Source organism: Protomyctophum bolini, assembly GCF_963924005.1.
Source record: "Protomyctophum bolini genome assembly, chromosome: 14".
Taxonomy (NCBI): domain Eukaryota; kingdom Metazoa; phylum Chordata; class Actinopteri; order Myctophiformes; family Myctophidae; genus Protomyctophum; species Protomyctophum bolini.
In genome coordinates this window covers 28,398,139-28,413,035 of record NC_137875.1, presented here as the reverse complement: position 1 = coordinate 28,413,035, position 14,897 = coordinate 28,398,139, and the positions used below count along the sequence as shown (strand labels likewise).

General features: G+C 44.1%; 1 protein-coding gene across 1 annotated transcript in view; it reads right to left on the bottom strand.

Annotated features, from left to right (window-relative positions):
• ehbp1 (EH domain binding protein 1) overlaps positions 1-14,897 on the bottom strand; it is a 191,363-nt gene that overhangs the window by 96,926 nt on the left and 79,540 nt on the right. Inside the window, exon 11 of the mRNA XM_080782946.1 lies at positions 474-652. Within this exon, the coding sequence (XP_080639072.1) occupies positions 474-652 (179 nt within the window). The remainder of the gene's footprint in view (positions 1-473; positions 653-14,897) is intronic.

Here is a 14,897-nt window from a genome sequence, read left to right as displayed (position 1 = left end):
TAATTTAACACACACACACACACACACACACACACACACAGTACCACAATGTAAGCATCGTTTATGGGGTGAAAGAAAGTGTGTTTTTATGCCTGCATATGCTTGAAAAACCTGAACATTTGGGAGGTCTGTGAATGTGTTACCCGTTAGTCTCAGTCTGTATACATTAGTTCCAAGTCGGTGTTGAGTAGTCTGCACTATTGCATTCTTTGCTGACACATTTGTCTATGAATCTGCATGTTTACATGCGTGTTTGTGTTTGTCTGTGAAGGGCAGCATGCATGTCTAGGCATGAGCTGTGTGTGTGCATGTGTCTACAAGCCCACAATGCGTCGCTTCGTGCCGCATTGTGAGCTTGTAGATCGGCTATTTTCAACATTCCTTTCTTCTAATTTAATGGATTTACTTAGATTCGTGCGTGCGTGTGTGTGCGTGTGTGTGTGTGTGTGCGTGTGCGTGTGCGTGCGTCCTACATGGCATCGGGTCTGAAGTGGTGCAGCAGGGCGCAGAAGGCCAGGCCGTTCCTCCATGATGTGGTGAAGTTGGTTATCTTCACACCACGGTAGTTCTTGGTGACCTCCCGACACCAGGCCAGCAGGGACTGGCTGGCATTGGGCTTTCCTCCCAGCACTGGACTGGGAATGGGACTGGGCTAGAGGCGCAGGAGAGAAGAGGACAGAACAGAGAGGGGAGGGAGAGGTGTGAGTTTCACTGGTGTTTATGCATCATTTTAATTTATCAAATGTATGTATATATGTATAACAACTGACAATGAAGGCCTGACTAAGCCTAAATAAAACCACCTGTGTTTTAAAGAAAATGCTTTAGAGACAAATATTGCACTGCATTAGAGCAGACGTGTTGTCAGGCTAGTATCATTCTGCGAATTCACTATGGTGAAACAAAAAATGGCAAAAAACAGTAGTGGATGTGATATTGATTCATAGTATTTCCTTCTAGTACTTTAATTTAGCAGATTACAGTGTAGAGAGTTATATAAATGTGTATTGTATTTTTTACGTGACCACATTTTAACAATGATATATTTTGTCAATGGAATAAAAATAAAACAATAAATCAATACGCCGGCGCTATCCTTTAAATTGCAGATGGGAGGAAATGATTGGTTTCTTTGCATCTTCAAGTATGAGCTAGATTTATGGTGTGAATCATACAGGTCAATAAGTCAATCAGGATGGACCCATGGATCAATTATTGCAAGCACAACAAGACATCGCTCTTATTTGTCGGGTTTTTGCTCTTTTATTTCTTCTTCTTATTGAATTCAAAAGTACTTTTATTAATTGTTTTTCTTTTGCTTAATGTTTTATGTAAAACAGATTGAATTGCTATACAAATAAACTTGCCGTGCCTAAACTCGTTTTGCCTTCTCTGTTGCTTCAGACCGTCTTTAATGTTCCAAGTAAAACACAGATGACATGGGAAGAGCTGTTAGTTTTTGAGCAGAATATTGTGTTTTTCTACTTTGAGCCCTCCTCCAATTAGCTTCACAGTATGTTTCAGCATATGGAGAAGCGCCACGTTACACACGACACGTATGCACGCACACACATACACTAATGAAGAGTTGTACTCAAAGCGGCGTGCAAGCGTGGATAATGTAAACATCTTATTAATTAGCTCCGCCTTTGAAGTCTTATCTGGGCCGGCGCTTTGACCAATGGGAGTGTCTCAGCTGCCCAGACTCCAAATCCCACAAATCCTTGGTGTGGCGGACCCATTCAGATGGGCAGCGGAACCAATGTCATTCTGATGATTCAGCTGGCTATTGGTTTAATCTGGTTATGGACGCACAGATACCGCATAAGCCTCTGATTATTTTGGAGGGCTTGGACCAGAAACGACAAAATTAACAATAACGTCATTAAAATTCCATTTAATTCGATATGGGGCAGTGATCAAAAGAGCTATGAAATATGTTCAAAATCCATATTCGTTATTGTGCACTGAACAATCACACTGAAACAAGGCTACAATTAAATTAACTCAATTATACATTACAAAATATGCAATTTCTTCATGATGGTGGCATGGCTGCACATAAACTAACAACATGCCAATAGTAATTGTAATATAACAACAATAAACTATTTGTTTAGTACTTTTCATTATTCTGTGCTTTACAATATTAAAAACAATAGAAAATAAATGTTCACATAAAATAGAATAAACACAAACAGTTGACATGCTCAATATCAATATCTTAATTATTGCTATAACATTTTATAATTATAATATTGATTGATACCGACAACCAGAACTAGCATTCTCCTCCAGGACAGAAAGTGAGGTGAAGTTTTTGAGAACTGACCCTGACTGACTAAGGGCAGCTTCGGTCCTGCCGCACATCCTGTGGTGGCCAAACAACCCCCTCTATTGGCTGTTCTGTGCAATTGCAAGACAGGAGAGACTCATGACCGAGATCAAAACCACTGTCTCTTGGTACTACACCCAATAGAATAGAATAGTAGAAGTGAAATGTGATTGGATATGACATGACTTAAAACCAGTAAGGATCGTGTGTGTGTGTGTGTGAATGCTCCTGCATGCATGGGTGTACAAATGTAGCTAATAGTTATGCACCTATGTGTGCAGACATGCTTGCGTGTGTGTGTGTGTGTGTGTGTGTGTGTGTGTGTGTGTGTGTGCGCGCGCGCACATGCACGCGCACGTAGTGTCGTGTTGGCCCCCATGGCACTGTGACTTCAGCAAGAGAGAAGAGACAGAAAGAAAGCGAGAGAGAGCCTGAGGGACAAACACTTGACATTTCCGGCTCATCTTTTAAAAGAGGGCCTTAACCTTTCCCCACAGCTTCTCCAGACACATTTTTTTTAGACGACCGCGACAATGCCTGCGCCGCTCACACACATGCAGAGGGGAGGGGGGGGGGGGGGGGGGGGAAGGAGGGAGAGGGAAGGGAGGCGATAAATCTGACGGTCGACACGTAGAAGAGCACGGTAGCCATTATGTGGCGGAGCCATGAGGTCAACCCAAACAAAACTACTGAAAAGAACGTTGTGGTTCTTTTGTTCGTGGGAACAGGTTTTATGGTTGTACAGCAGCGGTTCTCAATGTGGGGTCCGGGGATCCCCAGGGGTCTTTGAAGGGGTTCCAGGGCGTACCAAACAAAATGAGGCACAGTTCAATTGACGGATCTTCTCTTATGGAGATCCCTGTCACAGAATCCTTTCTAATAGGGGTCTGTGATCAAATGCATAGACTTTGAAGGTTTTTGATTACCACTGACTGCACATTATACAATCTATAATACTGTATAATGTACAGTATTTTAAGTGTTATACAAATACAGTTATACAGTATTTGGTGGATGTACATCGGTGCTGTACACACAAATGTATGTACTAATACAATATAAAAGTGTGGATGTAGTCACAAAGGCTATAAAAATTAAGGGCACCCTTTCCCTCTTGTTCCTTGTGATTGTGTGTCGTGTAAGTGCCAATGTGCGTTTGTGATCGTGTATGAGCGTTGTGCGTGTGTAGTGTGCATCTGCACATGTGCACGTTTTTGTGCTGAATGTTGCATTTTGGTACACACAGAGAGCACTCACACAGCACTCTGTGTGTGTGTGTCTCGCTTTGGGCCATCTTTCAGTTGTTTCAAGTGACGAGTTGAAAGCAGCGCTCTAATTACCTGGGATTAGAGCGCAGGTGCTATTAAAGCAATTAGATACACACTGCAGAGTCGCACTGCACTGCCTGTACTCACACACACACACCACAGAAAACAGTGTACAATGCATATACGTGCACCTACATGCATATAGGCCCACCCTAATCATTCATTAGATATTGACCATCCACGCATACAACAACAAAAAACATTCATGTCGAGTAACTGGCAAATAACCACTTAAACCACATTACTGTATACTTCCTTGACCAATGTCCCCCAAAGATCTATACGTGTCCCTCCTTTCACACCAAATCTCTTCACCCAAAATAGCCCATTTACAAACTTACGACACGTTTGTAGATCTATATGATTGCTTATTTTCACAGAATGTTCCCCTATTATGGCATGGCCAGAATAGGACGCTAGGGTTCACGAGCGACTATTATGGATACATTTAATTTCCACAGAAATGGCTGGCCGCTATATGTGAGTGAATATCATTATTATTTAAACATAATTTAATTATTGGGGCGCCCGCTGGCCTAGTGGTCCAGGCGCATGCCACATAATAGACTCTGGCCTGACAGTGGATCACGTGTTCGAGTCCCGTTCATGACGACCTTTGCTGCATGTCTCTCCCCTTCTCTCTCTCCCTCTTTCCTGTCAGTCTTCACTTGAAACTATCAATGAGGTAGAAAAGCAAAAAACTAAAGATTTAATTCTTCAGGACGACAGAGAGACGAACACAGGCACCCTGAGGGAATGACTATAATATTATGTGGTATGCACAGCCACCCGTACTACTCTTTTTATTTCTGTTTTTAATATTATTGACAGGACAGAGTAGAAACAGGACAGTGAGGGTGATTGACATGCAACACCACCTGGGGATCGAACAAGGTGTTTCATCATTGGTGCTTAAACCACCCACGACTGCTACTAACACAGAGAAAGATGCACAAAATTGCAATTATGGGATTTGTTTTTGCCCATTTTCCTGATCTAAACTGAATGTTTACATGTGTTGTGGTCTCTGACATGTTGAGTGAGTTTCATTACAGGAAATATATTCAATAGTCTGGCACTGTATGATTTAAAACATACACTAGCAATTCTCCCCACTTGTGAAAACCATTTCCATGCAGATACGTGGTTTCATTTTACCACATGTGATATGCGACTGCTATATGCATTGACTCTCCCCCACTAACAACAATATGTTGATGTAATTTCCCCAATCAGCCATACACATCGTTTCATTATGCTCTGCCTGGATAAAAGGCAATACCAATGCATCTACATACTCCAGGTTCTCCATATCCATCAAACATTGGACAAAATATCATATCTCGCTCTACAGAAACAGCAGGCCACATTTCCTTAAGACACGCACACACGCACGCACGCACGCACGCACGCACGCACGCACGCACGCACGGGGTAAAAATTTCATGAGGACCAGAGGACAAAAAAAAAAAAGAACATAGCGACTTATCAAACAGTTTGCTGTCTCGCCTCAAGCAAGGTATGTGTGGCTCTGCGTGTGCGTGTGTGTGTGTGTGTGTGTGTGTGTGTGTCTGTGTGACAGAGCCATGTAGCTACCTCGGCTGCGGGGTAGGATTAGCGGATAGCGCCAGCTCTGCCCCACAAACATTCCATATTAAAAAATGAAAAGGCAACGTTCATTACTATCAGAGCCACATGAACCGCCTCTCTCTCCCAGCCTACTATTATACCCAGCCCTTACCGGCTGCTGCTCGGGCCACAAACAACACACCGACAAGAGATTCCATTATTCCTGATGTCTGGGTGTCAACAGCATACATCCGACGGGGGCAAGAGAGGAAAAAAAAGATAAAAGGGAGGGAGGAGAAAAGGACAAGAGAGGGAAAGAGAGAGCGAGAGAGGAAGGGGAAGTCGCTTAGCTATCTACAATACCAGAATGACAACACAGAAGAGGGGAATAACTAGAAGCGGAATGGAAGCTTCGTGTTGGACTGCGATGTCAGAGGGTTTGGTCATCTGCTGCATTTTGAGGGAGGCTGTGCAGAAGATTTTGGTGTGGTATAAGACCCATTAGGAACTGAGGCTGATTCTACAAAATGTATTGTAGTTGTCAGTCAGTAGTTCTCTTCACTTTATTTTTGAATGGTGCAACCACTCCAAGGAACAGCTTTGTCCCAACCTATGTCCTGTATGTGACTATGTCCGTTTAGAGTACTAATAGGGGGTGCTGTTGCACCACTCGCTTCAGACTGGTCTGATTTTTTATTTATTTATAAATGTTCAAACATTGCGGATGTACAAGCTCGCAGCGCGGCATAAATTGACCCCATGTGAGCTTCTATATCTACTATTTTTGAATAGCTGACACACGCAAAAATCTAAAACTGCGGCTTTCCCGGTTTTAATGGGGTAATGGGGAAGAGGGGTGAACAATGATAGGGATAATTGAAACAAAGTAAACACAATACATTTTATGTAAATCAGATAATGTAAAAAAATGACCCAAATGGACCCAAAAGGTTCAGAAGGACCTAGGATTGGGTAATCGTATCTCGTTTGCTAGGAAAAAACAAGACCCCTCGAGGTCAACACCCCAGGTAGTACAATAGGTAGTCGTTTTTGAGATATCTTGTTTGGGACCAAAGTGTCGCACCGATACATTTGAGATATCTTGTGTGAAAGGTCATGGGGTCGGCCTGGGTCATGGCTCAGCGGTCCAGTCTGGCAGTGTGCCGAGGGTTCGACTCCCGATCCCGACAGCCTTTGCTGTATGTCACTCCCCCATCATGTAAGTGGAAATGTTGGGCCTAAGGATGGTACATGGGGTCACCAAAATCAGTTCATCCTCTGGGTACCATGAAGGTGCACCGCAAATTCCATGACAAATTACAAAGAGAGTGTTTGAGATATTTGGTTTGCAAGTGTTGGACTGACTATGATCTACATCTACAGTGTTTTCAGGCATTTGATAGTACAAGTAAGTGCAAAGGGCAAATGTCAAAGCTACAGCAACAGTCATGGCTGATTAACAAAACAGGGAAAAGCCACCATGTCAACTATTTCACATGCCACGCATGTCGGGAGCCACAGGTTAGTTTTAACCTGCCACGCATGTCGGGAGCCACAGGTTAGTTTTAACCTGCCACGCATGTCGGGAGCCACAGGTTAGTTTTAACCTGCCACGCATATCGGGAGCCACAGGTTAGTTTTAACCTGCCATGCATGTCGGGAGCCACGGGTTAGTTTTAACCTGCCATGCATGTCGGGAGCCACAGGTGAGTTTTAGCCGGCCACGGGTTAGTTGTAACTGGCCACGCATGTCGGGAGCGACGGTGTTGTCGGTCTAATGCCTGTCAGACAGAGGAGTAACCTAAGGCTCACCCAGGCTTCAAGTTCACTTCCAAAATATTTCAATCACATGTCTATGTCTATCCTCTGCCCAGCCTGTGCAGAGGAGGCATTGAAAACTGGCCCTTTGAGCGTCATAAAAAAAAAGGGGAAAAAAAATAGATGCCAGTCAAAAGCTTTAAGTGTCGGCTTTGTCTCTCACTCCGGGGCATAACGCATGAATGGGAAGCTAACTGGCCCCAGCCCAATGACATGAACCCATAACTCTGTGGAGAGAAAAGACGCTCCCAAGTCTTCCAATCTCACTTTCATGTCTTCAAAGCGGTGTCAGAGAGTGTCACATTTGAGGAGGTGTTGGATCTCCTACTCTTTAAAACTTGTAATCCGCTCAAGAAGCTCACGGCAACCCCACCCAACCCCCACCCATTTCTCCTAATGCACACACTCCAATGGACACATACTGTATAGCGTATCGTATAGTATAGTTTCTGTACATATGCTTTATAATATGTACAGTTTACACACACACACTCACACATTAGGGCTTTAAGCAACTAGTCTACTATGCAACTAGTGGACTAGTAGATCCACTAGTCAACCTTGTTGGTATTAGTTGACTAGTTGATAAGGAGAAAAAAAATATCAGCCTCAAGATCAGCTAGATTATAGTTATAGTCACCAATGTACACAGTTTTTAAATGTACAACTATTAATAAAAAAAGCTTTTTTACATAATAGGTAGACCTAGTTAATCACCTAGTCGACTAGTAAAAATCACTATAAGTGAAAGCCCTAACACACACACACACACACACACACACACACACACACACACAGTACCACTCACTTCAGACGGGTCTGATTTTTGTTTTACTAGGATTCATGTCACTTACCCGACATTTTTGTCTGGATGAAATGTTTAAATAGTAATGTTATTAGTTAAGTCTACCTGCTATCACAGAGAACGGGACGTGCGGTTTACATTTAAGATGACTTGACGACGGTGGGAAGAAAACAGAGGATACTGTATTCCATGCACGACCAACCGAGTGGCTTTAGTAGTTAATAATTATATATAGCACTTTTCTGGACAAAGTCACAAAGTGCTGTACAACAAATTCACAGGAAAATGTAACACATTTAAATGGATGCACCATAGCAAATCAAGAACTTACAGCCAGCTGGCCTACAGTAGAAAGCATATTTAAAGATACAATATAAAAACAACAACAATGTAATAGATAAAAATAAAAATACAGACAGAGTTCAGTGAACAAACATTCAACGGGGCTGGGGGGGTCAATGCTTTTCTGAACAAGTATGTTTTGAGAAGAGTTTTAAAAGATGCAATGGTATCTGCTTGTTGGATGGTTTTGGGAAGGGTGTTGTAGCTAAAAACTAAATAGCACATGCACACACAATGACATACGCAATGTACAACCCTTTGAAAGGGATGGATGCCTGTTAACAATAAAAATGAGTCTTGTTAAGCTCACCACTTAACACAACACTTAAATTGCACCTTCAATGGAAAACAAGTAATTTGTCTAATCTGAGCTTTCTGGGTTGTGAAGTCTTTAAATTGCTGTAATAAATAAGGAAAGGGAAAATAATCCAACCTTGTGTCACGAAACCCATGAAATTATTATTTCAAACGCAGGTGAGAATGGAGGGAGAGAAAGAAAGAGATGCGGTATGGGAGGAAGAGAAAAGTCCAATCAAAAGTTCAATTATGTAAATTGAGATGTGGAGGGTGGAGAGAGAGAGACAAAAGGCTGGAACAGGATGAGGGCGAGCAAGTGTACCATGGAAAATAATACACATTAACATACAAAGAAATATCACATTACTGTTGTACTAGCACACTGGAGGGGCCACTGTCTAGAGAGACTGTGTGTGTGTGTGTGTGTGTGTGTGTGTGTGTGTGTGTGTGTGTGTGTGTGTGCGCGCGAGCGTGTGTGCGTGGGACCCGTGCGTGCATTCTATTGTGGTTAGTCTCATTCAAACTGGTGTCTGTGTGTCTAAGCTGCAGTGTACTGTATAACGTGAATACAGTAGTGTTCACAGATTTCTCTACCTGTACTTTGTGTCTACGACACAACACAGTTAAGCACATGCACACACGCATGCATGGACACACGCACGGCTGCCTGCACACAGGCACACAAATTCCACATTGATCCATGGTTTGTGGCATAAGTGGTTGTTTTAAGTTTTAATAATGGGTTGTTATTTTCACATTTGGTTGCTTTAACGCAACCCATCATCATTTTCAAAAATGTGATTATGTGCTGAACAGACAATTATTGGCACAGTATTAAAGTGGACATACTCTACATACTGTATGTCTGTTATCAGACTACATTAGTATCCCAAGATGTTGCCATAGTATAAAGATTTATTGTAAGCGGTAAACTAACAGTCCGTCGTCACAGAAGTGTGTCTGCTTTACTCTGGTGTGATCTTTGTCCTTTAAGCCGTTCATAACATATTGCTTTGTATGTTTTCATGGAACCACAGTTACTAACCACGTAGCTCTACAGCAGTGCTTTTCAAACCCTTTTCATGTCAAGGCCCATTATTCATTTTACGCTCTCAAGAGTTAAAGATCTATAAGAGTCCATTTGGTTACCAACTCTCCATCATTTAGCTGGGGACCACCTGGAACCACTGGTGGTCCCCGGACCCACCGGTTGAAAACCACTGCTCTACAGCATCCCTACCTTGTAGGATTGTGTAAATTTCGTCATACAACAGAAGGTTAAAATATGCGATCCTATTTGGGCAATGTTATGGACACGGTTTAGTAGGAACATGGTATGATTTCTGTGCGCCGCAGGATTAATTTCAACGGAAACGGTGTTCATGAATATTCAGCGTATAATTTAAAAGGTTCAACTCCAGTCAATGTGACTTTTTGTTTCACCTCAAATTTACCGACAACCCATCGCATCGCAGTTAGACGCAATTTCATCCGGAAGACAATGTTGAAAAGTGGCGTGTAAACACATGCAGCACAGCGGGGCGCACACGCACACGCACACACACACACACACACACACACACACACACACACACACACACACACACACGCAGATATGAATCCCGTCTAGCAGTAAACCTGCAGGCCAAGTGAGGGGGGCCTGTGGCGTTTGGCTCCTGTAAATGGGAGCAATATGCTAAACCAGAAAAGCAGTATTGTTTTCCAGGCCTGTGTCGCTTCCAAGGCCCGGTCCAATTCACAGGCGTAGAAAAACGTGCAGTAAGTGTAAAAAAACAAAAACGTGCGCACGCACGCACACACAGGAGAGACGAAGAGGCGGAGCTCTGAAAAAGAAATTGGACCAAAAAAATGTAAATAATAAAATCAACATCAAATAACACCGTTTTGGAGGAGGCATGAGACAAAGCGGGCACAGAGTGTGCCAGCTCACTGTGTGCCCGCCCGCCCGTTCGCTGTAGCACGGGGGCACGATGCGGTGTAAGCGCTGGCTTTAGCTTGTCAGGGATGCGGCTGTAGCATTACCCACACTCACGCCTCCGCAAATTAGCTTTGGCTGCAGAAGGGGGGAAAAAAGGCAGTCGAGGGGGTGGAGATGCTGGATGGAAATCGACAATATGGAAGCTGAGGATCCTGTTAGGACAAACAAGGCAACGCTGCCATTGGCAAAGGCACCTCTGTTTTACACACTGTAATCGTCACAGTCTCTCTCACTCTCTTTTTCTCATAATTCTTATCTACCCATCTACCTCCGTCTTTCTTCGTCTGTATGTGGTCCCTTTCCAAATGGGATGCAGCGTAAACCATGAAGCGTAAACCAGACACCTTGTCCAAAGAGTGGAGAGTTTCCAAACACCTCCTCAGCCCACCTGCCTCGTCTTCCTGTCTTTGAATGCATCTTCTATGTTTTATAATCCTAGTCCCTCTCTCTCTCTCTCTCTCTGTTTCTGTCTCTTTTATCAGTATTGTTGCTGTCTTCCATGAAACTAGGATTACATTTAATTTATTCCATAGCAGTGACAGTCCAAACGCCTCCATGGTTCAACTACTGGTCCTACTCCTACTGGTCCTCTGTTTTCTCCTCTCCACTGTCAGTGAAAGATGCTTGCACACTGCACTGTTTTGGCCCTCTTATACAGTGCGATCATGACATATCACACTGTGCGCCATGACAAATGTAAAATCATGTTTATTCACCTTGTCAGACTGTGCAAGATGAATTGAGATTGTGCGCAGAAACGACAACTAAATACAGTAGGTAGTTACGGTCATATACCAGGATGATGTTCTACCTCGAGAAAACTACACAAAAGGGGATATTTGGACCCTGTCTTGACTTGGCTCCAAAGGGAGCTGATAATATCTACATGCCATATTTCATGAAAATGTATGCACATAGACCAGCATATAATGAATGATTGCCTATGACGTAACACAAAGCCTGTATGTACAACTTCCGAAGTCATTTTTGACATCAGAATTATCCTAGCATCAGTCACACGGCCCAAACAAAATTGTGGGTATCGACTACAAAATGTCATCTGTGACGACACTAAGATTGCTAATATCATACAGTGTGTGGTCACCTTCACCCATCAAACCCATCTCTCAATATCCCTCTATCTCACTCTCCCTCCCTCCATCTATATCACGTCTGTATCACATCTTCCTACCAGAAGCAATGTGTGAAGCAATGTGTGCATGCTCTTCTGGCACGCACACAAGGTCATACAGACCTGGAAATGTTCACTCAGGTTGCCACTGATGAGTGCATCTCTGTTTTTTTTTAAATAAATAACATTCTAGGCTCACAAATGTTTGCAAAAGTGAAGTGATGGTTCTAGACCACATCTTCACCCTACAGTGAATGTTACATGTTACATGAATGAAGTATATAGCCGAAACAGACCACTTCTGTCCAGCGACCACTTGCTCCATTAATTTGTACTCAAATAAAGCAAAGCCCAGTCTCCTTTCATAGATCAGTTTCTCTCCTGTATGTTTTGTCTGTGTCCGTCTGTCTGTCCGTCCGTCTTTCTCTCTCTCTCCTCATTTATCTGGCCTCTCCCTGTGTGGCCCCTTTTTCCAAACAGAATTAACGTAGTTATGAAAATTACGAAAAAGAAAAACCATGTACATTCAATGGATCTGTGGAGGAAAGACTCCAGTATTCTACAATGTAGTGGACCGTGTAAAAACCCAAATGGTTTCGTGTCCAACAGTATTGGATTCGGCGCGAGAGATCTCAACCAACTCTTTCTCAGCCAGTGCAGTCGCACTTCCTCTCCTCCCTGCTCTCGCTTTCTTGAAGAGAAACTCAAAGGCCGTAGGACAAGGAGGAAGAGGAGGGAGGGAGAGGAGAGGAGAGAAGAGGAGAGAAGAGGGCTGGGGGGGGGCAATTGAGGTGCCATCATGCTCCCATAAATCTATACAGCATTAATCTCCTTTTAACTGCGGTCTTCAACAAACAAATTAGGGGTGCGCTGGGTTCAGAGATCAGCCGTGCCGATAAGGCCATCATTTATCAATTAATCTACGTGCCGGCAGGGAAAACTCATTAAAGAGGCCACTTCAGGAATTAGGCTGTGCAGGTAGAAGAGGCTGACAGGGATGTGTATGTAAGTGGGGGGGTGGTCCCGACTCTCCGCACAGCAGTTACCACCCCCCCCCCCCCCGCCCGAACCCCCCACTCCCCACCCCCCTCGCCACTGCAGACCGCCATTGTCCAGCTTGGCGTGGGCTCATAAAGTGATGAGACGGGTTGATAGCGAAGCCAATTAAAATGAACATAATTACAAAGTCACCCCTTGTGACGGGCCGGCACTCCTGATCAGAATACACACGCAACAACACACACACACACACACCCCCGCGCACATAGCCAGGGGAGGGGCTGTGGTAGGAAGGGAGGGAGGGGTGTGCTGTGGCAGGGGGGCTCCAGAATGCAACACACAAGCAGACAGAACGGAAGGAGTGTGTGTGTGTGTGTGTGTGTGGGGGGGGGGGGGGGGGGGGGGGGCATGGTGGTGTACAATACATAAATGTAAGACGCAGGCGGGAGGGGGTGGGGGGGTCAATGACAAAAGTTAAGACAAGCAAAGTTAAAGAGAAGCAGACAGCCTGCATTGATGCTGGTATGGACCAATATTTTAAATGAACACTCCGGATTTCGCTGTGTGGGTTGGGGGCTGTGTGGGCAATGGCATGTGTGTGTAAATTTAACTTCAGACTTCACTCTTTGCCCAATAAAGTGCAATATAGGGAATAGGCAAAGTATCAAAAGTTGACGCTGAATTGGTTTGCAATGAATATAAGCGGGAATAGTGACAACAGATTGTAGTTGTGACCTCTGTTCCAGGGACTGCATTGCCCTGCTTCTGAACTGGGATGGAATAGAATGACCAGCAGCACATTCAATCCGTTCAAATCCCCTTTTGTATTGTGAGGGACCGTTGCCTGTACATTTGAATCCTGCCTTCTCTCCTGATGCTTCTCATAATGCTCTCTCCCTTCTCCGCTTCCCAACTGATTTCTGGGTATAAAGGAACAGACAGTATACTTGTATAGGACACTCTCTCTCAATGTGGGGTCCAGGTCCTTGAGGGAGTTCAAAGGGGTCCCAGCTAAGTGATCCATAGTTAGGAACCAAGTGAACCATTATGGGTCTGTAACTCCAAGAGATAAAGTTTTCAGTGTAGATTGAGGTACTATAGACATAAAAGTCGTTTCAAATGGGGGTCTATGGACTAAAGCATATGAAACTGGGGTTCCTTGAAATTAAAAAAATCACACTTGTGTGAAGTGAGTGGAGCTTTTTAATAGAGATGTTTTTTGTTGTTGTTTTCATCTTGTGTTAGCTTGAAGATCGGCACTTTCACTTTTTTATACTTTTTGGTGGGGCATGTTGATTTTTGGGGGCTTGCAGATTTTTGGTGGGGCATGAATAAGACAAACATTAAAAGTCCATAGACTTGGCTGCCACATGACGTCATGTCTGAAAGCCAGACGTCGGAGGGGATGGCGCCCCTCAAAAAGGTTGAGAATCACTCTTCTCCACAACACTGTAGATACTGAGCTGCTGATGTGACCCAGAATGACTTGCAACATTCCAAAATGCCACATCGGCAAAAATCAAAAGGCAACCCTCGAGACATATTGTGCTTTAGCGCGAGAGACCCTGTGTGGTTTCCTGGCTGCATTAGCATCATAAAAGGGACTCTTGGGGTCTGTCAGAGGAGTGCCTCGGTGCCAAACCTTGTTAAGGTCAAGTGAGCCGATAGGAAGAGTGCTCAAATGAAAACCTACAGCATTGATCCCTCAGTGAGATCTACGAGTGGGCTCCAGGCTGGTTAATATTTCCTGTGGTGGCCGCGAGCACACACCTGCATACTGTAGTAGCCTGTGAGGGGAGACGGGGTCGGGTGGGGGGTTTATAAAGAGGTAATTAAAGCCTTATCATTGGTGCTCGCACTCTCTTTTACTGAAACACACACACCCTTACCCTGCACACTATTTGACAGACAAATCACCAAGACTAATTCACAAGGCACTTCAATGGTCCCCTTTTTTAAATTCTGGAGTGCAACGGGTTTAATTCAATTAAAATATGCTGGTGGCCACTTAAGATTGAAGGAGGGTTGGGGGGGGGGGGGCGGAGGTATGACTGAAGAACTGTGGGACATGTGGGGGGTCTGTGATATCTCGGGGGTCCAGGGAGGAGTACCCTAGAGTGAGTGGACCAGTATCCCCTCACCAAAGGCCCCCTTAAACTTCCTCTCTTCCTACCCCACACGCATCCTCTCCCCCTACCCCACACACCCATCATCTTCTGGGTTTAGGGCCACACACACCTGGACGAGGGGCAGAGTATGAACAGATTAAGATA